The sequence below is a fragment of the Dreissena polymorpha genome, chromosome 1, assembly GCF_020536995.1.
Source record: "Dreissena polymorpha isolate Duluth1 chromosome 1, UMN_Dpol_1.0, whole genome shotgun sequence".
NCBI lineage: Eukaryota > Metazoa > Mollusca > Bivalvia > Myida > Dreissenidae > Dreissena > Dreissena polymorpha.
The window spans coordinates 167,298,818-167,323,290 of NC_068355.1; the positions used below are offsets into that span (position 1 = coordinate 167,298,818).

The 24,473-nt window shown below is 35.3% G+C and overlaps 1 protein-coding gene across 1 annotated transcript; it reads left to right on the forward strand.

Annotated features, from left to right (window-relative positions):
* Positions 1–13,568: 13,568 nt before the first annotated feature.
* Positions 13,569–17,038, forward strand: LOC127867636 (uncharacterized). The gene is made up of 4 exons (XM_052408945.1): positions 13,569–14,127; positions 15,453–15,644; positions 15,835–15,987; positions 16,461–17,038. The coding sequence occupies exons 1-4, from the start codon at positions 13,851–13,853 to the stop codon at positions 16,541–16,543; spliced, it is 705 nt and encodes a 234-aa protein (XP_052264905.1). The 5' UTR covers positions 13,569–13,850; the 3' UTR covers positions 16,544–17,038.
* Positions 17,039–24,473: the final 7,435 nt, after the last annotated feature.

The window sequence follows — 24,473 nt, forward strand, 5'->3', positions numbered from 1 at the left end:
ATGTCTCCAAAATTGCTTGGTTGATCATACTCAAAACTTCTCTCACATCTGAATTACCTTAATGTTCAGATGAATGTTGTGCACAATTTTGGATAATTATGGCCCTTTATATGTTTTTTTATCCTGAGACAAAGATGGAGGGAGCATTGGCGTTTTCAGCTGCCCATTGGTCCATCTGTCAGCCTTTCTGTCCTTCACAAACTTTTTAGGGTTATATCTCAGACACTATATAAGATATCAACATGAAACTTCATTAGTGTATAGATATCAATGAGGAATTGTGCTTTGCACAAGAACCATAGCCTTACATTTTCTTAAATGAGAAGTATTGCCCTATTAAAGTTGTTTTTTAAATGATATAGCTTTTCAGGGATATATTTCAGATATGATACACGATTTCAACATGATATTTTATGGATGTATACCAGTAGATATTAATATTTAGAATTTTCTTGCACAAGAGCAATAAAACAACAATTCTTAAATAAGAGTTATTGCCATTTTTATGCCCCTGAAGGAAGGCATATAGTTTTTTAACTGTCCATGAGTCAGTACGTCTGTCGGTCGGTCCATCAGTCAGTCCGTCCTTCTGTCCGAAAACTAACATTGGTCATAACTTTTGCAATATTGAAGATAGCAACTTGATATTTGGCATGCATGTGTACATATATCTCGTGGAACTGCACATTTTGAGTGGTGAATGGTCAAGGTCATCCTTCAAGGTCAAAGGTCAAATATATGGCTTTAAAGTGGCGCATAAGGTGGCATTGGGTTTTGACAAACACATCTCTTGTTTTTGTATGCTGTGATTTTCAGGGCTATATTTTAGATATGGTAGACATTGAACATGAAACTTAATAGGTTTATAGATATTACTGAGCCGAGGAGAATTGTGTAGCTCAAGAACCATACAGTTTCTAAAATAAGAGTTATTGCCCTTTGTTGTTTTGTTTCTGTATTATGTAACTTTTCAGGTCTATGACACAGATATGATACAATATTTCAACACAAAACTTCAAGAGTATATAAATACCAATGAGAAGAAGTCCCGTGCAAAAGAGCCATAACCATACTCTTTCTTAATTTACAATTATTGCCCGTTGTTTCTTTAAGTTCTGCACCCATCCAAAACACAATTTGTTTGGCGGTGATATTTATTCAATGATTTGCTTGTTGCACTTATATTATTTTCATGAAAAAATTAAATTTGTACAATGTTCCTGTAAGTTAAACATCAAGTGTTTCTAACAGACACAAAATGAAAGTGCAGACTAATTAACTTATCCTGTCATTTGCAGATTTATATGTTCAGGGTCGACAATTAAATTCTGTTAATGTAAATCTCTGCATAATTATGTATTTGACTTAAACTGAAAATATTATGATTAATTCTTTTGATAAATTGAATATGCAATTGTGTCAGAGCAATATGAAATTTAATGTATTTTCATTATAAATAAATTATTGCTCTAATTGTTTTATATATTGTTAGAAAATCGTAATAAGCCAGTATTGAAGATTTTCACTAATCTGTTTTCTTACAGATTATTCTGGTGAAAGATTATCTATAATATTTTATATGTGCTGCTTGACCAAACCATGTTTAAGGTTTCAGTATGAATAATTTTTAGCTCGGCTGTTTTCGGAGAAAACCCGACGTATTGTCATAGCCAGCTCTTCGTGTCGTGTTGTCTGCCGTCCGCATTGTGCTAAAACCTTAACATTTTGTAAACCTTTTGAACATTGATTCTAAAATGAAAGTGCTTCCACCGACAACTTTGAAACTTCATATGTAGCTGCACCTTGATGAGTTCTACATGCCACACCCATTAGGTCAAAGGTCAAGGTCACTGTAACCTTTACAAAAAAAAAATAATTCTGACAAGCTTTCATTTATTCAAAACTACACCAACAGCCGAGCGTTGGCACCAGTTATGCGTTGCTCTTGTTTTTAATTGATTTTGCTTTAATCTTTACATTTTCTTTATCATTATTTCTAATGAAAGTAGCATTTGGAAGGTAATAAACAAATTTATACCCTGAAATATTTTTTTAATGTGACTTGAATGTTCAGTATGAGCATTTTTATGCCCCCGGTAGGGTGGCATAAAGCAGTTGAACTGTCCGCCTTTCAGTCTGTCAGTCTGTGCGTCCGTCCGTCAACTTTAACATTGGCCATAACTTTTGCAATATTGAAGATAGCAACTTGATATTTGGCATGTGTATCTCATGGAGCTGCACATTTTGAGTAGTAAAATTTCAAGGTCAAGATTATCCAAGGTCTAGGGTCAAAAATACCAATCCAAGGGAAGTAATAAGCTTTAAATGGAGATAATTATCTGACCTGCCAAATTATTATTTTTTTAAAATAAATCAAAGTGGCGCAGTAGAGGGCATTGTGTTTCTGACAAACACATCGTGGTAAAACGTCAAGGTCATCCTTCAAGGTCTAAGATCGAATATACAAATCCAAGGGAAGTAATAAGCTTTAAAGGGAGTTAATTATTATATATATATATAATATGAGACCATACAACTGAAGCACAATCAAAATGACATTTTATGGTCATGCCAAGCACACAATGATACTTTTGGGCATACAAGTATCTTAGGTCCTTTAAGGTTACCTTTGAATCTACAGTCACGGTAGTGGCTTATAATTATTTGCTACTAAAAATAGAAATTTGTTAGAGAAAATTATTTTCAAGGGAAGTAATTTATATAATTATAAATCTCAGATTATATATTTCCTTACTAAGAATTTAAGTTCTTTCCACAGTAAATGTAAATACTTTTTCTTTTGTTTATTTATAACTTAAATGATTGATTAGTCCATTATTTTTTTAATGATATAATTATCATTTCTTTCCCGTACTAATTTGTGAATGGTAGGTTTCATTACTTACTTGTGGACTTATGTCCATAGATACATGATGAAATGTGTCTATGATCTTTTTGATAAACCACAGGCCTTGGTATTCAGCGATGTCTGACTTGGTCATTTTTTACTGTCTACAGACCCAGCCCCCCCCTCTGCGTGGTAGGGTGGCATATAGCAGTTGAACTGTCAGTCTGTCTGTCAGTCATCCGTCCGAAAACTTTAACATGGGCCATGACTTTTGCAATATTGAAGATAGCAATTTGATATTTGGCATGCATGTGTATCTCTTGAAGCTGCACATTTTGAGTGGTGAAAGGTCAAGGTCATCCTTCAATGTCAAAAGTCAAAAAACAAAATCCAAGGGAAGCAATAAGCTTTAAAGGGAGATGATTTCTATACCTGCCAAATGATAAATAGAAAGTTTATTTCAAACCGGCTCAGTAGGGGGCATTGTGTTTCTGACGAATACATCCCTTTTTTTCTAAGTCCTGGTCTGCATCTCTGCCCCAGGTCGGCCACGTCAGCCATGTCTGTCCTTTAAGCTGCCACCTCAGCCGACCAGCAGTTCCCATCACTCTTTGGACAGTTTAGTGAAAACCACTATCCTCCCTCTAACCATTAGCATCCAGCGCGGCGATTCTTCCAAGTTATGGGAGTCGGCGGGAGAGGTCATAAGGCTGGAAAGATGACGGTACTCGCTGGATAAACAGAGCTTCCCGCCGTTTGGTTGAAATGAGTGACGAAGACAAAGAGATCTTCCGCCAGTCAGGTTTGTTATGGGCTGGTGGAATAAGCTCGTCCATGTGAAGTGCTGTCAAATCTTTAACATTATCCATCCAGCTTGTCTTCTGACAGCCTCTACGGCGACTTCCCTCTACCATGCTCTGGAGAACAGTCTTGCACATAGAGTTGTGTCTGGCGACATGTCTAAACCAGGCCAGTTTTTGTCGTTTGATGGTCGCCGGGAGGGGATCTTCTGGGCCAACAAGTACTTTTGCCATGTTCCGGACGATTTTGGGAGCAATTTTCCGAGACACTTTGACAGGCTTGCTTCCAAGTACTGGTCTATTAAACTATATTCTTGCCGTTCATGGCATTGTCTGCAATGGTGATGATCGTGCTGTTCACCATTATCTTCTACTTCTCCGTAGTTACTTACATCCCATATGCTCCTGCTCTTTTAGATAGTGTGTTGGTGAAGTCTTGGTGTTCACTGCTAGTGCCATCTGTGAGGTCAATGTCATCCGCAAATTACAAGTTGGAGATCGGTCTGCCACCGATGGAGATCAAGGTGCGGTGGTCTTGGGGGTCAACTGCATTATCTTCTCAAGGAAAACGTTAAACAGGATAGGGTGAGCAGAATTCAATGACGGACACCAACTTAGTTCCTGTTGAAGTCAACCATCTGTCCGTTGAGAAGTATTGCACTGCTGGCGTTTATGTAGGATTCTTTGATAACTTGCACCAGCCCCTCGTCAATGTGGAATCTTCTACGAACCTGCCATAGGCCATCATGCCACACGCGGCAGTACATTTTTTTAAATATAAAAGTCGATGGTGTTGAAGAGCAAATGTTGGTGTTGCAAGTGTTTCTTAATGGTTATCGCATTTGAAGATATTCAAATGCCATCACGCCTGTTCTTTCGTCAGCAGTTCCGCTGCCTTACTTTTCAGTCGGTTAAGGATGTTGCGTAGCATGACTTTGCTGGAATGGCTGATGAGGCTGATGGTGCGGTAATTCTCGCACAGTTTGAGGTTGGCCCTTTTTTGCTAGGGGGGTCACGAGAGAGTGGGTCAACTTATTAGGCTCTGCTTTATGTATGGACCGACTTTCGTCATCCGCCTGTAATCTTGTATCATTCTGAAGGGAAAGGAGTCCGGTAGAAGCAGGTAGTTAAAGGAGTCGATGCAGTATTCGGCCCACCTGTTTAGGACTGCAGCACTCTTGGTCAGGAGGTTCCCGTCAGCGTCTGTTCGCTTTCTGGTATTTTGTCCTAGTGTCACGGCTGGTGTACTTCTCATGCCTCGGCTGTCTTCTGTTGTCGCATAGGTCCATGATCTCGGTCGTCACAAATGGCTTGTTCCTCCTTCTGTCTTCATTAATGTTGTTGGTGATGGTGTAAATGACATTCTCTAGGATGTAACATGTAAGTTCTGCAAAGTTGCCGCCGATCTGTTCATTGAATGCCTTTGTTACCTCTGGATTATTCAGTTTTCTCCAGGTCAAATCTGCTGTAATGGCTCTTGATGATGCGCTTGGTCTTTACATTTCGCCTGATGGTTGTGAGGACTAAGTCACGGTCACAGCAAATGTCCGCGTCAGGAAAAGTTCTTTTGTTGGCCTTGATGATGCTGGACTTGAAACGTTGATTTGGCAGTATGAAATCTATCTAGTTTGGAGCATGCCAGGTCGCTGTTCGGGACGTTTTGTGTGGGTCTAGCGTGTTGGCTAGTATGATTTGGTGGCTTTTGGCGAACTTAAGCCCTAATCCATTGGTCTCTCCTATGCCAGATCAACATACTGCTTCCGGCCAGTTTTGTCAGGCGTCTTGCCCAACCTTGGCGTTTCAGTCGCCTTGGACGATGTCTTTCTTTGTAGTCTGATGTTTTAGCATAGACCTGGAGACTGGATGCAACTAATGACGCTGTTGACTACCTTCTTCCTAACGAGGTATCAAACCCGTGGCAATGTTTGCAATTTTGCCCGCTGAACTTTGTCTTGTGCCTTTTGTCTGTTGATGTTGTCAACTTGTCGCCTCAGCCCTGGAGGCTGGCAGTGGAGTGCGAGGTCATTGTTATTCCGGGCCAAGACCGATCAGGCTTGGTGTTCTTTTGTCTTGTCGTCTTTTCGACAGCAACTCCCTTGGTAGGCCATGCAAATCTGGTTTTCGTCTGGCCCTAAACACTCACTTCATGTTACGGACATTTACTCAACCACATCCTAGTAACCGATTCTTCTGAGTGAGGCTGGCATTTTTTTTTGTAAGGCCAGGTCTTGGAGAGGAGAAGGGCGCCTCATTAATTAAGTCATGTCCACTGAAAGGAAATGAAAAGGAAGAAATCAAATAACTGATAACCATATTTTTTTATGCTTTCCGGCGGTTTATAGAGAAATATCAGTGAATTAAAACTGATAATTTCACTGTTACAAACAATGAAAATTATCAGTGAAAAGTATCGATAATTTTCACTGTTTATGTTAAATGACGTCATTTTTTGACGAAATGACGTCATTTTCCCAGCGAAATTCTTCATTTAAACTCTTTAAGAATGTATATAAACTGTAAAAAAGCATAAAATAAAAAGAAAATGTGTTGGGTTCGGTGGATTATCGATTTGCTAAGATGAAAAAAGTTGTATGGCTCCTGTAAATGATTCCAAGCGATTTACAATTATGGCCCGGCGAACGACAATACGATGGCGAGAATGCGAGAACGCGATGGCGAGAACGCGATAGTACGATGGCGACATTGTGACAGTGCCACAATACGATGGCGACAGTGCGATAGTACGATGGCGACAATTCGATAGTCATATCGTACTGTCGCCATGGTATCATCGCATTCGCGTTCTCGCCATCGTATTGTCGCACTGTCGTCATCGTATTGTCGCATTCTCGTCATCGTACTCTCGCGTTCTCGCATTGTCGCCATCGCGTTCTCGCATTCTCGCCATCGTATTGTCGCAATGTCGACATCGTATTGTCGCCTTCTCGTCATCGTACTCGCGTTCTCGCATTGTCGCAATCGTACTATCGCACTGTCGTCATCGCACTGTCGCATTGTCGTCATCGTACTATCGCGTTCTTGCATTCTCGCCATCGTATTGTCGCACTGTCGTCATCGTATTGTCGCATTCTTGTCATCGTACTCTCGCGTTCTCGCATTCTCATCCTCTGGATTTAATGTGTAAACACGATGGCCCTTACGGTATTCCGTAGGTTACAGCTATGGGGTTTGCATATGATATGTATTTCATGCGCACGTTATTGCCACCGCGTGCTCAAGTCAAAGCTATCGCGTGCGCATGCAAACTAGGCCGCTTGATAAAATGTGTTTATTTCCCCTTTATACCCCCGTTACAACACATAGGTAAGCAAATGTTAACGTCAACACAATGAATAAAACAATAAAATCGGCCATGACTAATGATGCATATGTAAGAGGAGTGTCATCGCGCTATGCAAATTTTCACCTGTTCCCCTTCCCATATTTTTTACTGCAAAATCTTAACTCATTTCGACAACCGACTATACGAAGATATTGTAAGATAGGCAAACTTTTTGGTGAATCATCAGTTTTGGTTTTACAAGAGATCTAAACGGCTGCGGACATCGCAGGAATTTAACATTTTCTTGCAATACATCACGCGTGTTAACGCGTCTTTAGAGAAGCCACGGGAATTGTAAACTTAATTTTAAAATAAAACACGGGATTTACGACCGGAGGGCATTTAGAAGACAACAGATAAATAATGAATTAAGCGAGAGTTTTGCATGAAATGATGATTGATACCGCTTCCTGTTCAGGGCTAGCATGTTCACCTCCGGAAGGTGGCTTTGTGGAATCAGGTCCAGATGTTATAGTGTTTTACGCGGACATTGTGGCTGTTTTTTAAGTCATTCAGATAATACAGCTGGATTCGCTGTATGGGAATATTAACCCGAATATGACTTATGGAGCTATGGTGAACGTGTTCTGCTCATACAATTGAGGCACGCTTGCAGCTACAATCAAGAATTGGAGGAGCAGAAGAATCAATGATTCATTTGTTTTCGTACTTTTGCATAAGAGCTTATAACTATAACAGTGATGTAAACCTCACGGGATCTATCCCCACTGTGAGAGCGTTCTTTAGATCTCCCCGAAAGGCACCGAGTACTGGTTCAAGACCCAGGAAACGAATTCAAGATGTTTCAAATAAGTAGTAAGTACATTTAATGAAATCGAGCTAAAATAAATATGTTTCAACTAAACAAAACATCCTAAAAACAACGAACACATAGTGACAGCATGAATGTAGCATGAGCAATAAGAAACATATATAATCACAACCGTGAGCGAAACTTTTGGTATATTGCAATGAAAGTATTTAAAAGAATAAATTGTTTCGACTTTTTTGTGTCATCGGCCAGGCCCGCTTGTTTAAAGCAAGTATGGCAAGAATATATATGTTACACAATAAAAACTTCACCAACTTGTTAATATGTGCATTACAATGAACAGTATCTAAGAGATAAGTTTGCTAGTATGAAAATATCAGTAGTACTAAAACGATCATTGTTATCACAAATCACGTAAACACTCATTAATATGAGTATGATATCTTTTGAACATAGAGGCACTGTCGTTAAATTAAAACAATCCATTTTCTTTATCATGTTAATATGAATGATTATATTTCATTATTATACAAACACTTTTGTATACACATTGTATATTTTGTTGAGTGATATTCGGACACCATGGGCGTTCCGGAAGTTCAACAAATATGTGTCTATTGCCAACTAACCAAATGGGGGAGATAAAAACTTGGTCTTTAATTAATTACGAGGTTGACACTTTTGAGTGTTGTCATATATCACATATGGATGAACGCAGTGAAAAAACAACACATTACCTGAATATATTTTACACAAAAAAGACTGCATAGACAATGGTAAATTGCTGTAAGTACAAGACTACCAGATATTTACAAGAATTCATATCCGTTAAATGTCGCTGTATTTTAATGTTTCCTCTAATGCAAAACAATAGCCACAAACTTCGTTAAAAGCGAAATACATGTAATGTCCTTTAGACAGAATACTTACTTACCAGCAGATTGAAAACAAATGCCACATACATTAAATAATTAAATGAAGTGTTTTTGTATTGGATATATTTCGTAGAAAATGCTTTCGAACATACAGAGTATTTCTAAATAATTTTACGGTATCAATACCTTAACACTGATACTGTTGATACGTTTCGGCAAATTAATAATAAGTAAGTAAATTGATAGAAACAGAGAACCTACGGTACACTTGCGCGCCCATTCTTAGCAGTCATCGTCGTAATTTCCGCAAAAGTTTTAACAGCCGTTAGACATTAATGATCGATTCTCTTATTTACTGAATGGCAACAACTTTTTGATCGACCAATTTGCAGCCGAAATATAAAGCATTCACCGCGTGTCAATGTTAAACTTTGAACAGGTCGTCACATAAACAGTTTTTCTTAAGTTATTGTCAGGTCTATTTGGTTTTGTATAGGTAGCTAATGTCGTCCGTTTGTAAGCTCAAATTTGATTGGCTTACGGGTTCAATGGCTTATTATAATCATAAATGCTGGTCGAGCAGGAATTTTGCTTGTCGAGCAACATCTAGACGTGACTAGCCTCGCTGACAAGAAAAAGGACATGACGCCAGCTTCTGACATCAATACATGTGCCACAGTGGCAATGGGTCAGACACAGTTAAGCACCACTATCTATTTTATTGAATACTTCATAGCCTCAATAGCATTTAACAAAGCAAAATTATGTTTTAAAACGTAGCTCGTTTACGCATTCCGAATATATTGGTTTCAACACATGCATATAATATCATTAAAGAATTGTATATGGCGAATAAGCCAAAACGCTTTAACATCAAGAAAGAAGGGTAAATTTGGTATATTTAAATACTTCCAGCAATGCATCCGTACAGCTAGTTTAAAAAAACAAAAAACTTTTGAATATATTTTTATCTTCAAGTCACTTGTTATGTATTGTATGTAATTTTATGAAACAATTCGTATGATTGGATGATTGGTATGTTTTTGTCTTTATAATAGGTTCCACAATCTCTGCGGTGGTGCTGTAGCAATCACATCTTTCCTGACTTTTCTTGGTTTCATTATACGAACGTCGTATAGGACATCATTTTTACTTTAAAAACCTAATTGTACTTTGAGCAAGCATTTCTTTTTTTTTATATTTTGTTAATATGTCGGCTAACCAGTTAATACTTTACCACTTATCCTTGAGTAAACAAACTTTAAAAATAATTTGTAATTCAAAGCGCACTTCATAAGCATTTATTTGACAATCTATATAGTGTTAATGTTGCTAAACATGCTAATATTCTATATAATACATATACAATATATAACATATCTTATTTTATGTATTTTTTTTTTCGACATATCGAATCAATGGTTTTGAAAAATCTACTTATTCGACAAACAACACAACGTAAAACAAAAGCTGTAAATATGACATATAATTCGCAATAAATGACAGATTTGTTTACGACGTTTATTGTTGTGTTTTATCAGATTGTGAGAAGATTGCATGTTACCTTTTTATCTGCTTATTATTGATCGATCGGCTAAAGATACTAAAGTTAACTTTAAAATAACCCCACCATTGCTACAACCTAGAAATACGATGTAAAACAGCTTGACATTTATTTAATGAGTCCGTATGACAAGATTTAAGAACCTGAACACTGATTTAAACGTCAATGCTTTGCATCGATCTTTATGTGACCATAGGAATGCATGTTTGTGATGCGCTGAAGTGAAACACAAATATTTGTCACATACTATACTTAACTTCCACTGTATTATATTTAGATTTTTCGCCTACTGCTACAACTGTCATAGAAACGGGCATCTTACCAATAAAAAGATGTTTGTCTTGCCTTCTTCTGTTTTAACTATTATTTAACGTATGGCTATCAAACGAAACAAAATATGCAGTTAAGACAACAATATTTACGTTTACCGTACGGCACATTAAATAATTCTGCGTCTTAAGAAGATTGCTGTTTGCCACAATTGTGCGTCGTGAAGTGAGTGATCGCTTGTGTGTCCTTTATGTACCTGCCAAGACAAGCTGTACATTCATTATTTGTACGGGCGTTGTTTTTATTTGTCAGAACACCACATGTTGAGTAGGACTTAACATCATAAAATCCGTCTATCGTGCTTCGTTTTGAACAGAGAATTACAATAGTAATTAAACACATAAATGATATGTGGATTGAGTCCATTGATGCACATTACAGATGTAAATTTGCCAAAAAATCGTTTGAACTTTTTTGGAAAAAATATTTAAAATAACTAATATACTTTGCAACCTGGCAACGTATTAAAATTTAATATGAATGAATCGGGATTTGTTTATCAAGTAAAAAATGCAGACACATACGAACTTTGGCATCTGAAATCATCGGCTTTGTAAGTTTAATTGGGCCGTGCTTTGTGCAAAATGGGCTTAATACATGTGTGTAGTGTCGTCCTCGATTAGCCTGCGCAGTCCGCAGAGACTTATCAGGGATGACCGCTTTTCCTTTTGTTTCCTGTTTAAAGAAAATTTCTGCCTTGCAAAAATCTAGTATAAGCGGAAAGTGTCGTCCCTGATAAGCCTGGGCGGACTTCACAGGCTTATCAGGGACGACAGTCTACGCACACGATTTGAAATCCCTTTTCTAAGACCACGGCTCAATTAACGTGTTCAGAGAATATAGTTGCAGCACACAAATAACACGGCGGCAATAGCCATATAACACACAACGTGCTTTGATGTAAAATAACGAAAAAGCGGCATATAATACATTAGCTGTTTTTTTACGTGGAAAAACAAATAGAAACTAAAGATAAGATGACAGTATGGTCTTAAAGCCACTTATAAATAAAGCATATGTCATTCATATAATTTACGTATCGTCTTTTTGTCAATTATTTAATTGATAGCAAATTTATTGTAACATATTAGAACTGCCTGTCATAGCAACTTATTATGATGCCACATTGACCCAACGTATGTCAAATGTACAACGCAATATGCCCATACGCCACCACAGAATGCTTACTTGACAAAACATATTACCAACTTGACTCAACAGAATGGAAACTAGATTCAACGTGCAGCAAATTTTGCCAAAAATAATGTCGACCTGACTGAAAAATGCTAGTTTGACTTAACTTAATGCCAACGAACAAAACATATCAGATTTATTAAAAAAGGCATTTTTGGCGTTCGACCCTGCTTCGCTGAAGCAGCCAGCTGATATTGTTATATTCAGATATATTCGGATGAAGTCGCGATGTAAAACAAACAGAGCTCCATGAATAAACGGTGCCCGCCGTATTTCAAGGAATGTTAAATACTCTTATCAAATTAAAAATGAGATGTAGTATTTTGCAATTGAAAGAATTGATTAAATTCAAGCAGTGTTTAGATGTTTTGCTAAGTTTGTCGTTGTTACTTGTAGTCGCGTTGGAGATAAAACTTGTCCATCTTGAAATTAATTATAATGATAATTTAAGAAAATACTAAGAGCTGTCATTTACCGGTAATGAAACAAAGTTTGTGTTGTGCTATTTTATATTATTGTTTTGTATTTTATAAGTTAACCACTGATCAGAAGAAATATCAATATTGACCGCAATTATTCATGAACCGAAGACCTAGTTTATTATGTGTCTGAAATCGCGGGTTCGCAAGGAATGACAAGAACTCAAAATCTTCATAATTTGTTTACATTTTCATGTCAAATCGCATTACACGCATATACCAGTTTTCGAAGATTATGACGTGCGAACGCAAGAATTATAAAATGTGCACGCGATAACTGTAACGTGCGCACGCGCAATATATGATGTGCGCAGGAATTGGCTATTTCGTGCGAAGGCGATGACTATCCCGTGCTCACGCGATAGCTATGAATTGGGCATGCGAAAGCTTTTACCTGCGCTCGCAAAAGCAATGAAACTCCAACGCTAGAGCCAAGTCGTGCGCATTCGAAAGTTTTCAAGTCAGCACGATTGAATTGACAAAATGTGTCTCATTCTGAGAAAATTGGGCTTAATGCATGTGCGTAAAGTGTCGTCCCAGATAAGCCTGTGCAGTCCGCACAGGCTAATCAGGGACGACACTTTCCGCTTTTATGGTATTTTTAGTTTCAAGGAAGTCCCTTCTTGCGGAAAATCAAGTTTAGGCGGAAAATGTTGTCCCTGATTAGCCTGTGCGGACTGCACAGGCTAATCTGGGATGACACTTTACACACATGCATTATGCCCAGTTTTCTCAGAACAAGGCTCAAATAATATTGTCGAAATGTCAGCCATTTCGCTACTAGTGCAAAGAAAACATAAGTAAGGTATCTTTTACGTGAGCGCACGAAAGTTTTTACTTGCGCACGCAATAGCTATGACGTGCGCATGCGAAACCTATAATATGCGTATGACTTGATAACTCAATAGCTAGCGCGTGCACTAACATTTTTTTTTTACACAAGCAAATTGGCGTAAAATCATCGATTTTGTAACAATATCATCTATTTTGTTACAAGAGCACTGAGAAAATTGACATTTTTTATATCTATCGCGTGAGATGTCATAGTTTTTGCATGCGCAAGTCATAGCTATCGCAAGCTCAGGTTATAGCTATCTTGGGTGCGTATGTTAAATGTGTATCGTGTGCCCTCGTCAAAGCCAACGTGTGCGGACATAAAAACTATAGCATAGGCATGTATAAGAGACCGCTTAATACAATATTAATATGTCCCATTTATGCCACCGTAGCAACGCCTAGGTACGTATTTTTTCCCGTAAACATAATAAGCAAAAAAAAAACGGCAGTGACTAATGATGCATATGTACGAGGATTTCACCGGGAGTATTCTCGCGCAATGCACATCACCAGTCTTGCATCTCACTATTAACGTTTAACGTTTACTCATTTCGACATCAACCTGTAGGCAAGCAGGCTTACTGCATGGTGACTCGTCAGTTTTGGTTTTACATTAGATCTGAACGGCTGCGGAAATCGCGGGATTTTAGAAGTAAACATATACTTGTAATAAATCACGCGTGTTACGCGTCTTTAGAGAAGCAACGGGAAAAGCAAATCTTATTTTATTAGAAAACAAGGGATTGACCACCAGAAGGGCAATTAGAAGACAACAGATCTGAAGATTCGTGAAAAAGAACTCTCAATCATGTATAAAGTGATAAGTTTGCTTGTACTGATGGTTTATACCGCTTCAAGATCAGTGCTAGGATGTTCCGTACCGGAGGGAGGTTTTAAATCACCAGAGCCAGAAGACATAGTGTCTTACTCGGACATTGTGGCAGTTGGTAATGTCACTGCGATTTCACCGCTGGACCCGCTGTATGGCGATAATTTCCCAAATATGACTTATGGAGCCACGGTGGACGTGTTCTGCTCATACAAGGGAGGTCCGCTACCAAGTGCAATCAAGATTGGAGGTGCAGGTATGCAGATGAAAAGTTTTCCACGTTACGTTTATTTACGTACTTTTGCATATTAGTTTTACGTAGCATGCTTAATAATGATCATGTATATTGAAAGCTGTTTAATATCACACATTCTTGTAGAGTTTATTATGAAGCAATGTAAAATATTTCTATTTATTTATGTCATTATGTGTATATTGCGCTCATGTGTTTTATGTCTTTATAAATCACACATACTCTGTACCGCTAGAGAAACTAATTCATTATATTGCTATTATCGTATAAAATAGAACATTTGTTTTGCCAACGGTCAAACGAAACATGGAATTTGAACCTTTAAATGAGAAATATCATGAAACATCGACGAATATACTAATATTATACATGTGCACCTACCATCTAAATCATATTCGAAATCTTAACAGCGAACATTTGATTAGATTTTTGAAACCCCAAATCCATATTAATTGATAAGAAATGAACATTTTGTAGAATTGTTTAAGGGTCCATTTTGATGCTACGTACGTTTGGAAAGATTCAAAAGTTCACGAACATAATAACATAGCATTTCAAGAAGCAGTATGCAAACGTTAAATGTTCTGGTTTAAAAAAAATTAGCATTCAAAATATCATTAGTACTACATATGTTGTATTCTCTCGTAAACCTGTGTATGATGTCTTTTTAACACAGGCGTTTCGTACGCATATATACAACTCAAATCCTTAATTTGTAAATTATAATGAGTTTATTTTGTAAATAATACATACATATATACATACATAGAAGTATTTTGCTTGACAGAATGGTTCTTTTGGAATGTTTAACAGCTAAATAACCCCGGGGGGAGGGGGTAAATGTTTCGTTAATTACCGATAGCTTAGTAATTGACGCTCCAGAGCGGTCACATATATCACAATGTTATGAGCACGGTTGAAAAAGACACATCACCTTAACATATCCCACCTAAAGATTAATAGGCAATTCGCAAAATGACGTACATATAAGACGATCGGTGTAGTAAGTCAGTGAGTACGGTTGTCAAAGACACATCGTCTGGACATATCCCACTTAAAGATTTATAGGCAATTGGTAAGATACCATACATCATACATGCAAGACGATTCGTGTAGTAAGCAAGTATAAAGTATAAAATGCATTGTGTACTGTACAGTTCGAAAAGCCTTGTAATCAAAATGCAAATGTGGGCCTCTTGTTTTAGGTTTTCCCTGTAGTTGTTAAGTTCTGGTGTTTTACATTAATCCATTTTAAGCATTTTAATCATATACCTACCGTACATATAATATGTGTTCTTAAACTGTTTATGATGATTTGTTATCTACAGGTTTTGTGCCCGGTCATTGTACCTCGAAGGATCTCGTACCTGGGCAACACTACGTATTGTTCCTACGTTTTGTCGAGTTCCTGTATAACTCCACCGGGAGTAATGTATACGAACAGACCGAAACCGCAGTCCCTAAATCCAAACTTGGGAACTTCCTCGGGGTCTGCGACCTCAACATGCAATATCCAGTTGGTACGTATGTAAAATCATTGATAAGTCAGAAACAAACTTTTTCCAAAATGTATTGCATATTTAATTATATATCTCGGTGACCTTGATGACATCACATTTTCAAATTGCATATAATGATTTACAGGTGTTGACCATTTATACAATAACATTGATGATTCTTATTAATATGTTTGCTGATCTTTTTCTCGAGCTGGTGGTAATATGGCAGTAAGACAGACCGACATCGACTGTCCTCAAGCAACGAAACTGAGTACCTGCAAACGCCGTGTTTACCCGTCCAACGACATGGACCAAATTTCTACCGTCAATACACAGGACGCGGTGAAAATGGGTTCAGAAAAAGGTAGGCGCAACCCTCTATAGAATACTTCGCAGTCTTATTAGTATTGAACAAAGCACAACTTATGCCATTTAACATATGTCGTATATGAAATCCCAATATTTTGGTTTTGTGCATGTTTACAGTAATAAAATAAACACTGTTCTTTTAAGCCAAAACTCCTTAAAATCATGATAAATAATATATTTGGTATATTATACAGAACAAAATGAAAGACTACTGTCATCTGACGCTTCATAATTTTTGCGTAGTAAATTATTAATACTTAATGTGAACTGTATATAACATCATTATTTATAGTAATTATGTAATACACTATAGAAGTATATATTTTTTCAACAACGTACCATTACAATTAGTATTGCTAAACATGTTTGCATGTATGATTAACTGCAAGCAACTAGCTTCATATTGCATGTGATTTTATACAATAATTGGTATGTTTTGATGATTAGTATGTTTTGTCTTTGTGGTAGGTACTACAACACCGAGCGGTGGAGCTGTAGGAATCACATCTTCCTTGACCTTTCTGGTTCTGTTTCTTACGAACGTCGTATAGAACGCCATCTTTGCTTTCGAAACTTAGTTGTACTTTTCTTGTATTTTGAGTATTTTTATTCAATATATCAGCTTCCCATAAAACAATAAACCATTTATATTTTAAATTATATTTTTTTAATGAATTTGATTTCCAAAGTTAACAACCTTAGGATTTGTTCGCTAATATATTTATGTGTTAAAGTTGTAAAACATAAAAAAATAATATTGGACACCATATAATCAAAAAGTATTTAATACATGTATTTTGTGAATGATTGATGCCGTGTTTGACCGTCAACGTATGCTTTTACAATTATAAACATTATTTCAAAGATAAATAAATACATAAATATGTATATTGGATTATGTTTATGAAGGCTTATTTTATAAGATATTTCAGTTAGTATAATCTGCTATTGTATATTTGTTTTATGTTGAACACATACAATGAATGACGTTAACTAGTTATAAAATTGTCCGTGTCATATTATTTATAATAAAGAATAATTCTTCACAGCTTTATATTCTGACTTTTTCCCGATTTTTCAAATGAAACACAAAGTCTTGACTTAACATTTCTAAGTAATATTATATTCGAATATATGATTCGTTAACCTCTGTGTCAATGAGACAATAAACGAAGGTATTTCATTTACGTATCAGATGAACTAAAAACTGTGCAAACATTCAATTTGAATACTAATAATATAGAACGCATTCATAGTCGCCTGTATGAATTCATGTTTTAGTCTGCCTGCTTGTGATAACATCCACCATTTTGTATAACCGTTTTATATGCAAGGTTTAAGCGAAAAATAACATTAAAGTGCGAAATATGTTGCGCTTATTGACCAACTTAAAGGTAAAGGAAAAGAAGAAAACACCTTACAGAGTTTATTTATGCCATTTAAGTAAAGCCTACATGACTACTACATTGCTTTGTATCCATAATAATATTGTAGGAAACACCATTGGCAAGCTTGTTAATTTGAAAAACGTTAACATAATCAAGCACACTGCTTTCGTAGAAACATGGCTGGAAAAAACAATAACCGAAAATAATGAGCGCACATATATAAACGTACAAATTATACATACACAATTATTACCGTTGTTAAATGTTATATTAGATACTTATCATGAAACGGTTACAATATTTTAAGCTGTACGACTGATATTTATAGAATACCAGCAAAAACAATTCTTAATCGCGATATATTCATAGAATATTCTGATTGACTATGACGCATAATAGATAAATATAATTATTTACAGGGATAGTTACTGACCCGATACTGGATATACGGTTCTGTGGAAAACCATATCGGGGCGAAACCGAAGGTCGAGCCCCGATATAGTTTTCCACAGAACCTTATATCCCGTATCGGGTCAGTATCAAACCCTGTAACGATTATATCACGCCAACTACTTTCCATCTCATCAAATTAACAAGGACAAACATTTGTTTATAACTAGTATTATAGTCTAGTGGCACCATATAGAATATCTGGGGTCAGCATAGTCTGCTGACACCATATAGAATATATGGGATCAGCAAACAGCCAATGAGGGGAGAGTATTTTGTAGATGGCGTGATATCTATATATATAAATACATAGACGACAATTTCACCGATAAGCTATTTCTTAGCAAGCCTAGCGTACCAAACGTCTACGAAAAAAGGCATGTCAAAGTGTGAATAGGACACCACTAGACGACTCCAACGGAGAACGCAAGCTAGTCCCATGACGTAACCGATTGATGATTTGTAACAAACAGAGATTTTAATGGAAACAATATTTTGTATTTATTCATTGTCCCCTACCGGTTTCAACGGTGGGGACTTATGGTTTGCGCTCTTTGCGTCTGTCTGTGAGTCTGTCTGTCACACTTTTCTCGATCCTGCGAAAACTTTAAAAGTTCTTCATATTTTCATATGAAACTTGAAACATTGTCAGATGGCAATATGGAGATTTTGCACGCCTTTCATTTTGTTTTTACGTAAAGAATTCTGGTTGCTATGGCAACAAAAAAATCTGAAAATGGTGGAGTCTATAGGGGACATATATTGCTTGGCAATAGTCTTTTATTTTTTATTTTTCGCCAAGTCGCGCTAGACGTTAACAGTTTTTTTAAATTGTAACTTCTGAACATTGATGTTTTTACAAGTGTAAAATTAGAGTAACTTTTGTGAAAAAAAGTATTTTTGATAACTGAAAACCAGACCAAGTAATGTCTCTCTGGAACTTTTTATATCCAGGTAATGATTGACAATGTGGTTTTCTCGTAAATCTTACCAAATTACATTGTCTTGCCATAGATTTAACTGTCGTAAGTAACTTAAAATGACCAGCATGATGTGCAAGGAGCAAATTGCATCATTTAATTATCATTACGATGATGGCAAAGGAGAATCGAATCTACAAGTATGTTTTTTAGTTCATTAATTAAAAAGTCGTGTATGTAACCACTTTATACGACTTTGTCTTTGTCCATTATATTGCTTAATATCTATTTCAAAGCACGTTTGCATATACAGAGTTGCATTAAGCTACAGGAATTAGTTTCGGGTTGGATGAAAGTCCACAGCCCATCTGGAAGAAAGTGGCTTTTTCTCTTGGTCGATGGCATTATAGAGTTGAAATTTGTTAACATAGAAAATACCTGCGAATGTTCCTCCTGGATGCCACCGCCCAAACACAATGTACCATCTCATATCAGGTCACAGGTCAACAAGGGGCACTTATTAAACATCGCTATTGTATGTTTGTAATTTTTAAGAATAGTCTAGAAAATACGGTTTTTAAATGAAGGTAAGGCAAAGATCTTTTTAGTACTTTGTAGTGGCTTACAGATTAACATTCACATTAATATAAGGTTGTGTGCTAAAATGTATTCTTAATATTCAAAATGCAATATTTTAACATTTATATTGTGATTGTAACTTCTAAACTGAACAAGAAACATACTGAGAAACTGACCGTTCGTAACACATACAGGTATAATAGTAACTGGAATGTACATCGTACGATGTTAGCTTAAAGTTGCAGGGTTAAGATCCCCTTTAACATAGAAAGCACACCATCACAACGTAAGCAGGTTCACACAAATGTTACTACTTGTACTATTATTAATTAAGAATTTGATTCAGAATGACGTTTAATAAAGCAACTCTCAAATGTATATTGACCATACAAATAAAACCGGCCTCAACGACTTTTAGGGGAAAGACTTTCTAAAATGAGACAATGACATTCCGGCTTTGTGTTAGATATGTTAGTTTTCACAATGCCAATTTGATTACTATAGACTCAAAATATACCTTCTAACAGAGACAATGTCTTTTCGGTTTTGTATGAGATATTGGTAGTTGTTACAATGCCAAATTGTATTATTAACGGTAATTAAAGGCTCTAGTGTTGTTTTTTTTTAAATATTTTAAAAGTTTTATTTTTATAAATTGTCTGTACATTTGATGCTAACGTTCATAATTGATACACATGCGAGATAAGCTGAAACATGACAGACCTTTTTATTGACAAGCTTGGTGATTTCGTTTACGTTATACTATATGGAGAGGCTAATAAGAAAGAATCCTTACGAAGTTACTTATTTATGTTATCCTTAAAAGTACACATTCCAAGTATTGTTCAAATAACCAGTATAGTTAAATAGTATAATTATAGACTGTTTCCTTATCAAAGAGTTTAAACAAACTATCGTCGTATACATAATGCACCACAATTATGTATATGATTCCAAAACATAGTATATAATCAATTACAGCGTGCAATCGGTAACATACAATTAACAAGTACATCTCCAAGAGCTGCATATGCTAGCTCTAGCAATCTAAACAATACTTCACTGTATAAAATAATTTGTAAGTTATAGAAATAGTTTCAATTAAGATCAATTCAAACAATGACATTTTTTCTTGACGATCAAGAAACATGGTAAACGATGTATAAAGGAATGTGCCTATGATTTTAATTACTTTCGCCCGACCGATCGATCTTTAACATCCCCTTTGAGTTTTATTGTTAATTTAAATATATATATATATATATATATATATATATATATATATATATATATATATATATATATATATATATATATATATACGAAATTTACGAAATTTACGAAATGCACTTTTGAACATTGTTACAACTGGCCTTACAGATGAATATATTTCTAACATTCAATAACGCACCATCTATCAGTACAACGTGTATTCTATGCTTCAGAATTTGAAAGGAATTTAATGGCTTAATGTTTGCCTACCATTTAGGCTTAAATGATTTTGTGTTTTATGTTTTCAACATCTCAAATGACAGTTCTATGTACGCCTTTGCTTTAAAATAAACGCCCTCGAAATAAACGTTCAAATGGAAATTAAACATTAAATAATGCGAATACTTTTTTTCAAAATGACAGCAATATGTTGTTCAAAACGCAGGTGAAACATACATTAAACTACTTTTTAGGAATATAGTTTACTATGCTTTTGCAAGCTGAGAAGAGCACAGTAATAAAACAAAAGATACAATACATTGCATATTAGACGTTCTTTTGAAAGTTTAATAACTTGGAAACGATGCTTGCAGTGAATGTACGTGTTGTGGATGTAAAGCTAAGACTATATACCCTGAACATATTTGCAAAGCCTCTTTAAAAGCACATCCGTATGTGGATGTAATGGCAAATGCTTAATATAATAATAAATATTACACAAACTAGATATAACTATATATTAATGTATCTAAAATCGAAGAGTATTCCTTTTATTACAAAACCCTAGTAGTATCAATTTTTGATAATTGATACAATATATAACTGCAAAAATACATCTAAATTAACCCTGTTACATCTTAATTTTATTTTCAATATACTATACTTGGAAGTTTAAAAACCATCGGCACGTAAAGTTATTATATAGACGATTGGTATTATATTTCTTAATAACATCAATATGGATATCTTTTTAACAAAGACAAAGATGATATGTCATACGTTTCGTTCATTAATGATTCTTTATTTGTGTTTTTCCCCATTTATGAATGTTTCCGTTGATAAAATGTTTGTGAACATTATTTTATTATCAATCTGTCATTGAATATGAAAGAGAAATTAAAATGCTTCATTTTTATTGTGCATATATAGTTCTTAAACATATTTCTGCCATTTCAAGATTTACAAATAACACATTATTAAGTTCACCTAACTACTATGAATTATTCAAAATCGAAGCCGGAATCCGCTATTTTCACATTATAATACTTGATACCACTACATGGACGGCAAGCCCTTCTCGCTTATGCCGATACTCGACTGATTTTCTCACACTGGACTGCATACATTGATTTAAAACTTTAAAACATTGGGAAATCTAAAAGTTCTTTCGGTTTAAACTGCAGTATTTCACGATCTGGTCAATGTTTTCTCGCAGATGAAAGAAATCATGAATATAAATTATTACCTAAATCTTGGAGCATGTCGCAAACAAAAGTGATTGAATATGTTTTATCTTTTAATTTACATGTAAATACTGCGTTTTAACGATCGCAAAATACATAATGTTATTGAATAAAGTTTATTTTTTAAGCCAATAAAATACACTATAAACTTACACAAGCTTCTCTTTTGTATCATGTTTTTGCTATTGTTTTTTTTACTTAAACACTTTATTTATATAGCAAATACGTAAATTCTTATATTTAATTTATTTATGAGTATGACTTTTTGCAGTTTCTATATTTTTAATACTCAAGGTAAAGACATATTCCTTGAACATGGTTTATTACTTATCAAATAATTAACAATACAGTCAAACTTTTAGTTTGTTTTGTTTTATATATTCTATAAACTTTGGTGTTCACACACATACCACAAATCATCTTCCGTGTAAAACTCAGCAAAATCTTACAATTCTTATATGATGATGCGCCGTAAATGAATTTTGCCCAATGTTATCTAAATAAAATCAGAAAATTACCTTCACCTGTGCAGATGTTCGCTTTGATATATGTACAGCTCGCTGACTAGTTGTATTGCGAGGTTAACCGACACATGGAGCATACAATAGACGGTAAATAATAGCAGACTTATTTTAGTATCCGTGAATAATCTTATGAAATATTATGAGCGTTGGTCTGACAAAAAAACTGGACGTAACGGTCGTCCTAATTTATCATGTGCAGTCTTCCGGCTGATCTTCGACGGCACTTCTCGCCTTACTTTGATTTTCGTTTACTAGAAGAGACTCCATTCAAACGAAAACAAAAATTCCATAAAAGCGGAAAGTGCCGTCCCTGATTAAACTGTGCGGACTGTTCACACTTATTTGGGCCAACACTTTATGCACATGCATTGAGTCACTTTTCCTAGAGCGCGGCCATATAGAACATGCACATGTAAACGAATCAGTGTTCACTTTGCACAGCGGCAAATATAGAACATGTACATGTAAACGAACCAATTCTCACTTTACATAGCGGCCCATATAGAACATGTACATGTACACGAATTAATTCTCACTTAACATAGCGGCCCATATAGAACATGTACATGTAAACGAATCAGTGTTCACTTTACATAGCGGCCCATATAGAACATGTACATGTAAACGAATCAGTCTTCACTTTACATAGCGGCCCATATAGAACATGTAAATGTAAACGAATCAGTGTTCAATTTACATAGTTACACAGTTCTAAATAAACATAATTATAATGGCATAATAGAACCGAAGAAAATGCATATAAACATCAAATATGAACAATTCTTTATTTGACTGAAAACAATTCGTCAGTCTAAATATATTCGAGTTGCTCTTTTCATGGAGAAGCAAATTAATTCATGGCATCTACAGAAGAAAGAAGCAGATTACGTCATATATAATGTTTTCCCACAATACAAAAGCTTATATTAAACTGTCTGAACTATTGTTTGGTTTTTGTTTTATCTATCTTTCAAAACAAATACACATTCGAGCACGAACAACATTTAGCGACATTTAGTGTTGCTGAAGTTGGAACCGCAGGGGTAAAAAGATTCATGAACATAAATATAAGTTCTGGTATTTTATTTTGTGTGTGTATACTAAACATTAAATTAAATCATGCACACGCGGATCCAGGGGAATGACTAACACAGCGCGCCCCAACCTATAATTGTAGGCCAAAATAACTAACTAACTAACTAACTAACTAACTAACTAACTAACTAACTAACTAACTAACTAACTAACTAACTAACTAACTAACTAACTAACTAACTAACTAACTAACTAACTAACTAACTAACTAACTAACTAACTAACTAACGAACGAACGAACGAACGAACGAACGAACGAACGAACGAACGAACGAACGAACGAACGAACGAACGAACGAACTAACTAACTAAATAGATAGATAGATAAATAGATAGATAAATAAATAAATAAATAAATCGATAAATAAAAAAAAATAAATATGAATTAATAAAATAATAAATTAATAAATAACAGAGAGCATATTATATTTAAAATACGCACAATTAGTATATTTGTTTAACATTTCGTCTATATAAGTTTTGGTACAGACATACAGACTGACAGACAGACAGATAGTTTATTTAGACTTATACCAAAGTACATCGTCTTCATACGAGAATATACAAATTATTTTCTGTCACGTGAATACGAATAACAACATAACATAAAAGTTATATAAGCACTTTAAATACAAAAAAAAAACAATATATGGAAGAACAAGTAAGTTCTATCGAGGGGGGATGAAATCCATTAAACAGTAATATTAAGGATCGTGTTTCTAATAACCAAAGCTTCTTTTATGTATTATTATACATATACATTTGAAATTGCTAATCTAGCACATGAAACTAACAACTTGTGGAATTTATATAAGATGGATTAATATAAAATATACGGCTAATATACTTT

Excerpts from the sequence above, each read along its gene's own strand:
- LOC127867636 (XM_052408945.1), top strand. The coding sequence starts at position 13,851 with ATGTATAAAGTGATAAGTTTGCTTGTACTGATGGTTTATACCGCTTCA. Across the intron at positions 14,128-15,452 it reads AATCAAGATTGGAGGTGCAG|GTTTTGTGCCCGGTCATTGT; the intron begins GTATGCAGATGA and ends TGTTATCTACAG. Across the intron at positions 15,988-16,460 it reads GAAAATGGGTTCAGAAAAAG|GTACTACAACACCGAGCGGT; the intron begins GTAGGCGCAACC and ends TCTTTGTGGTAG.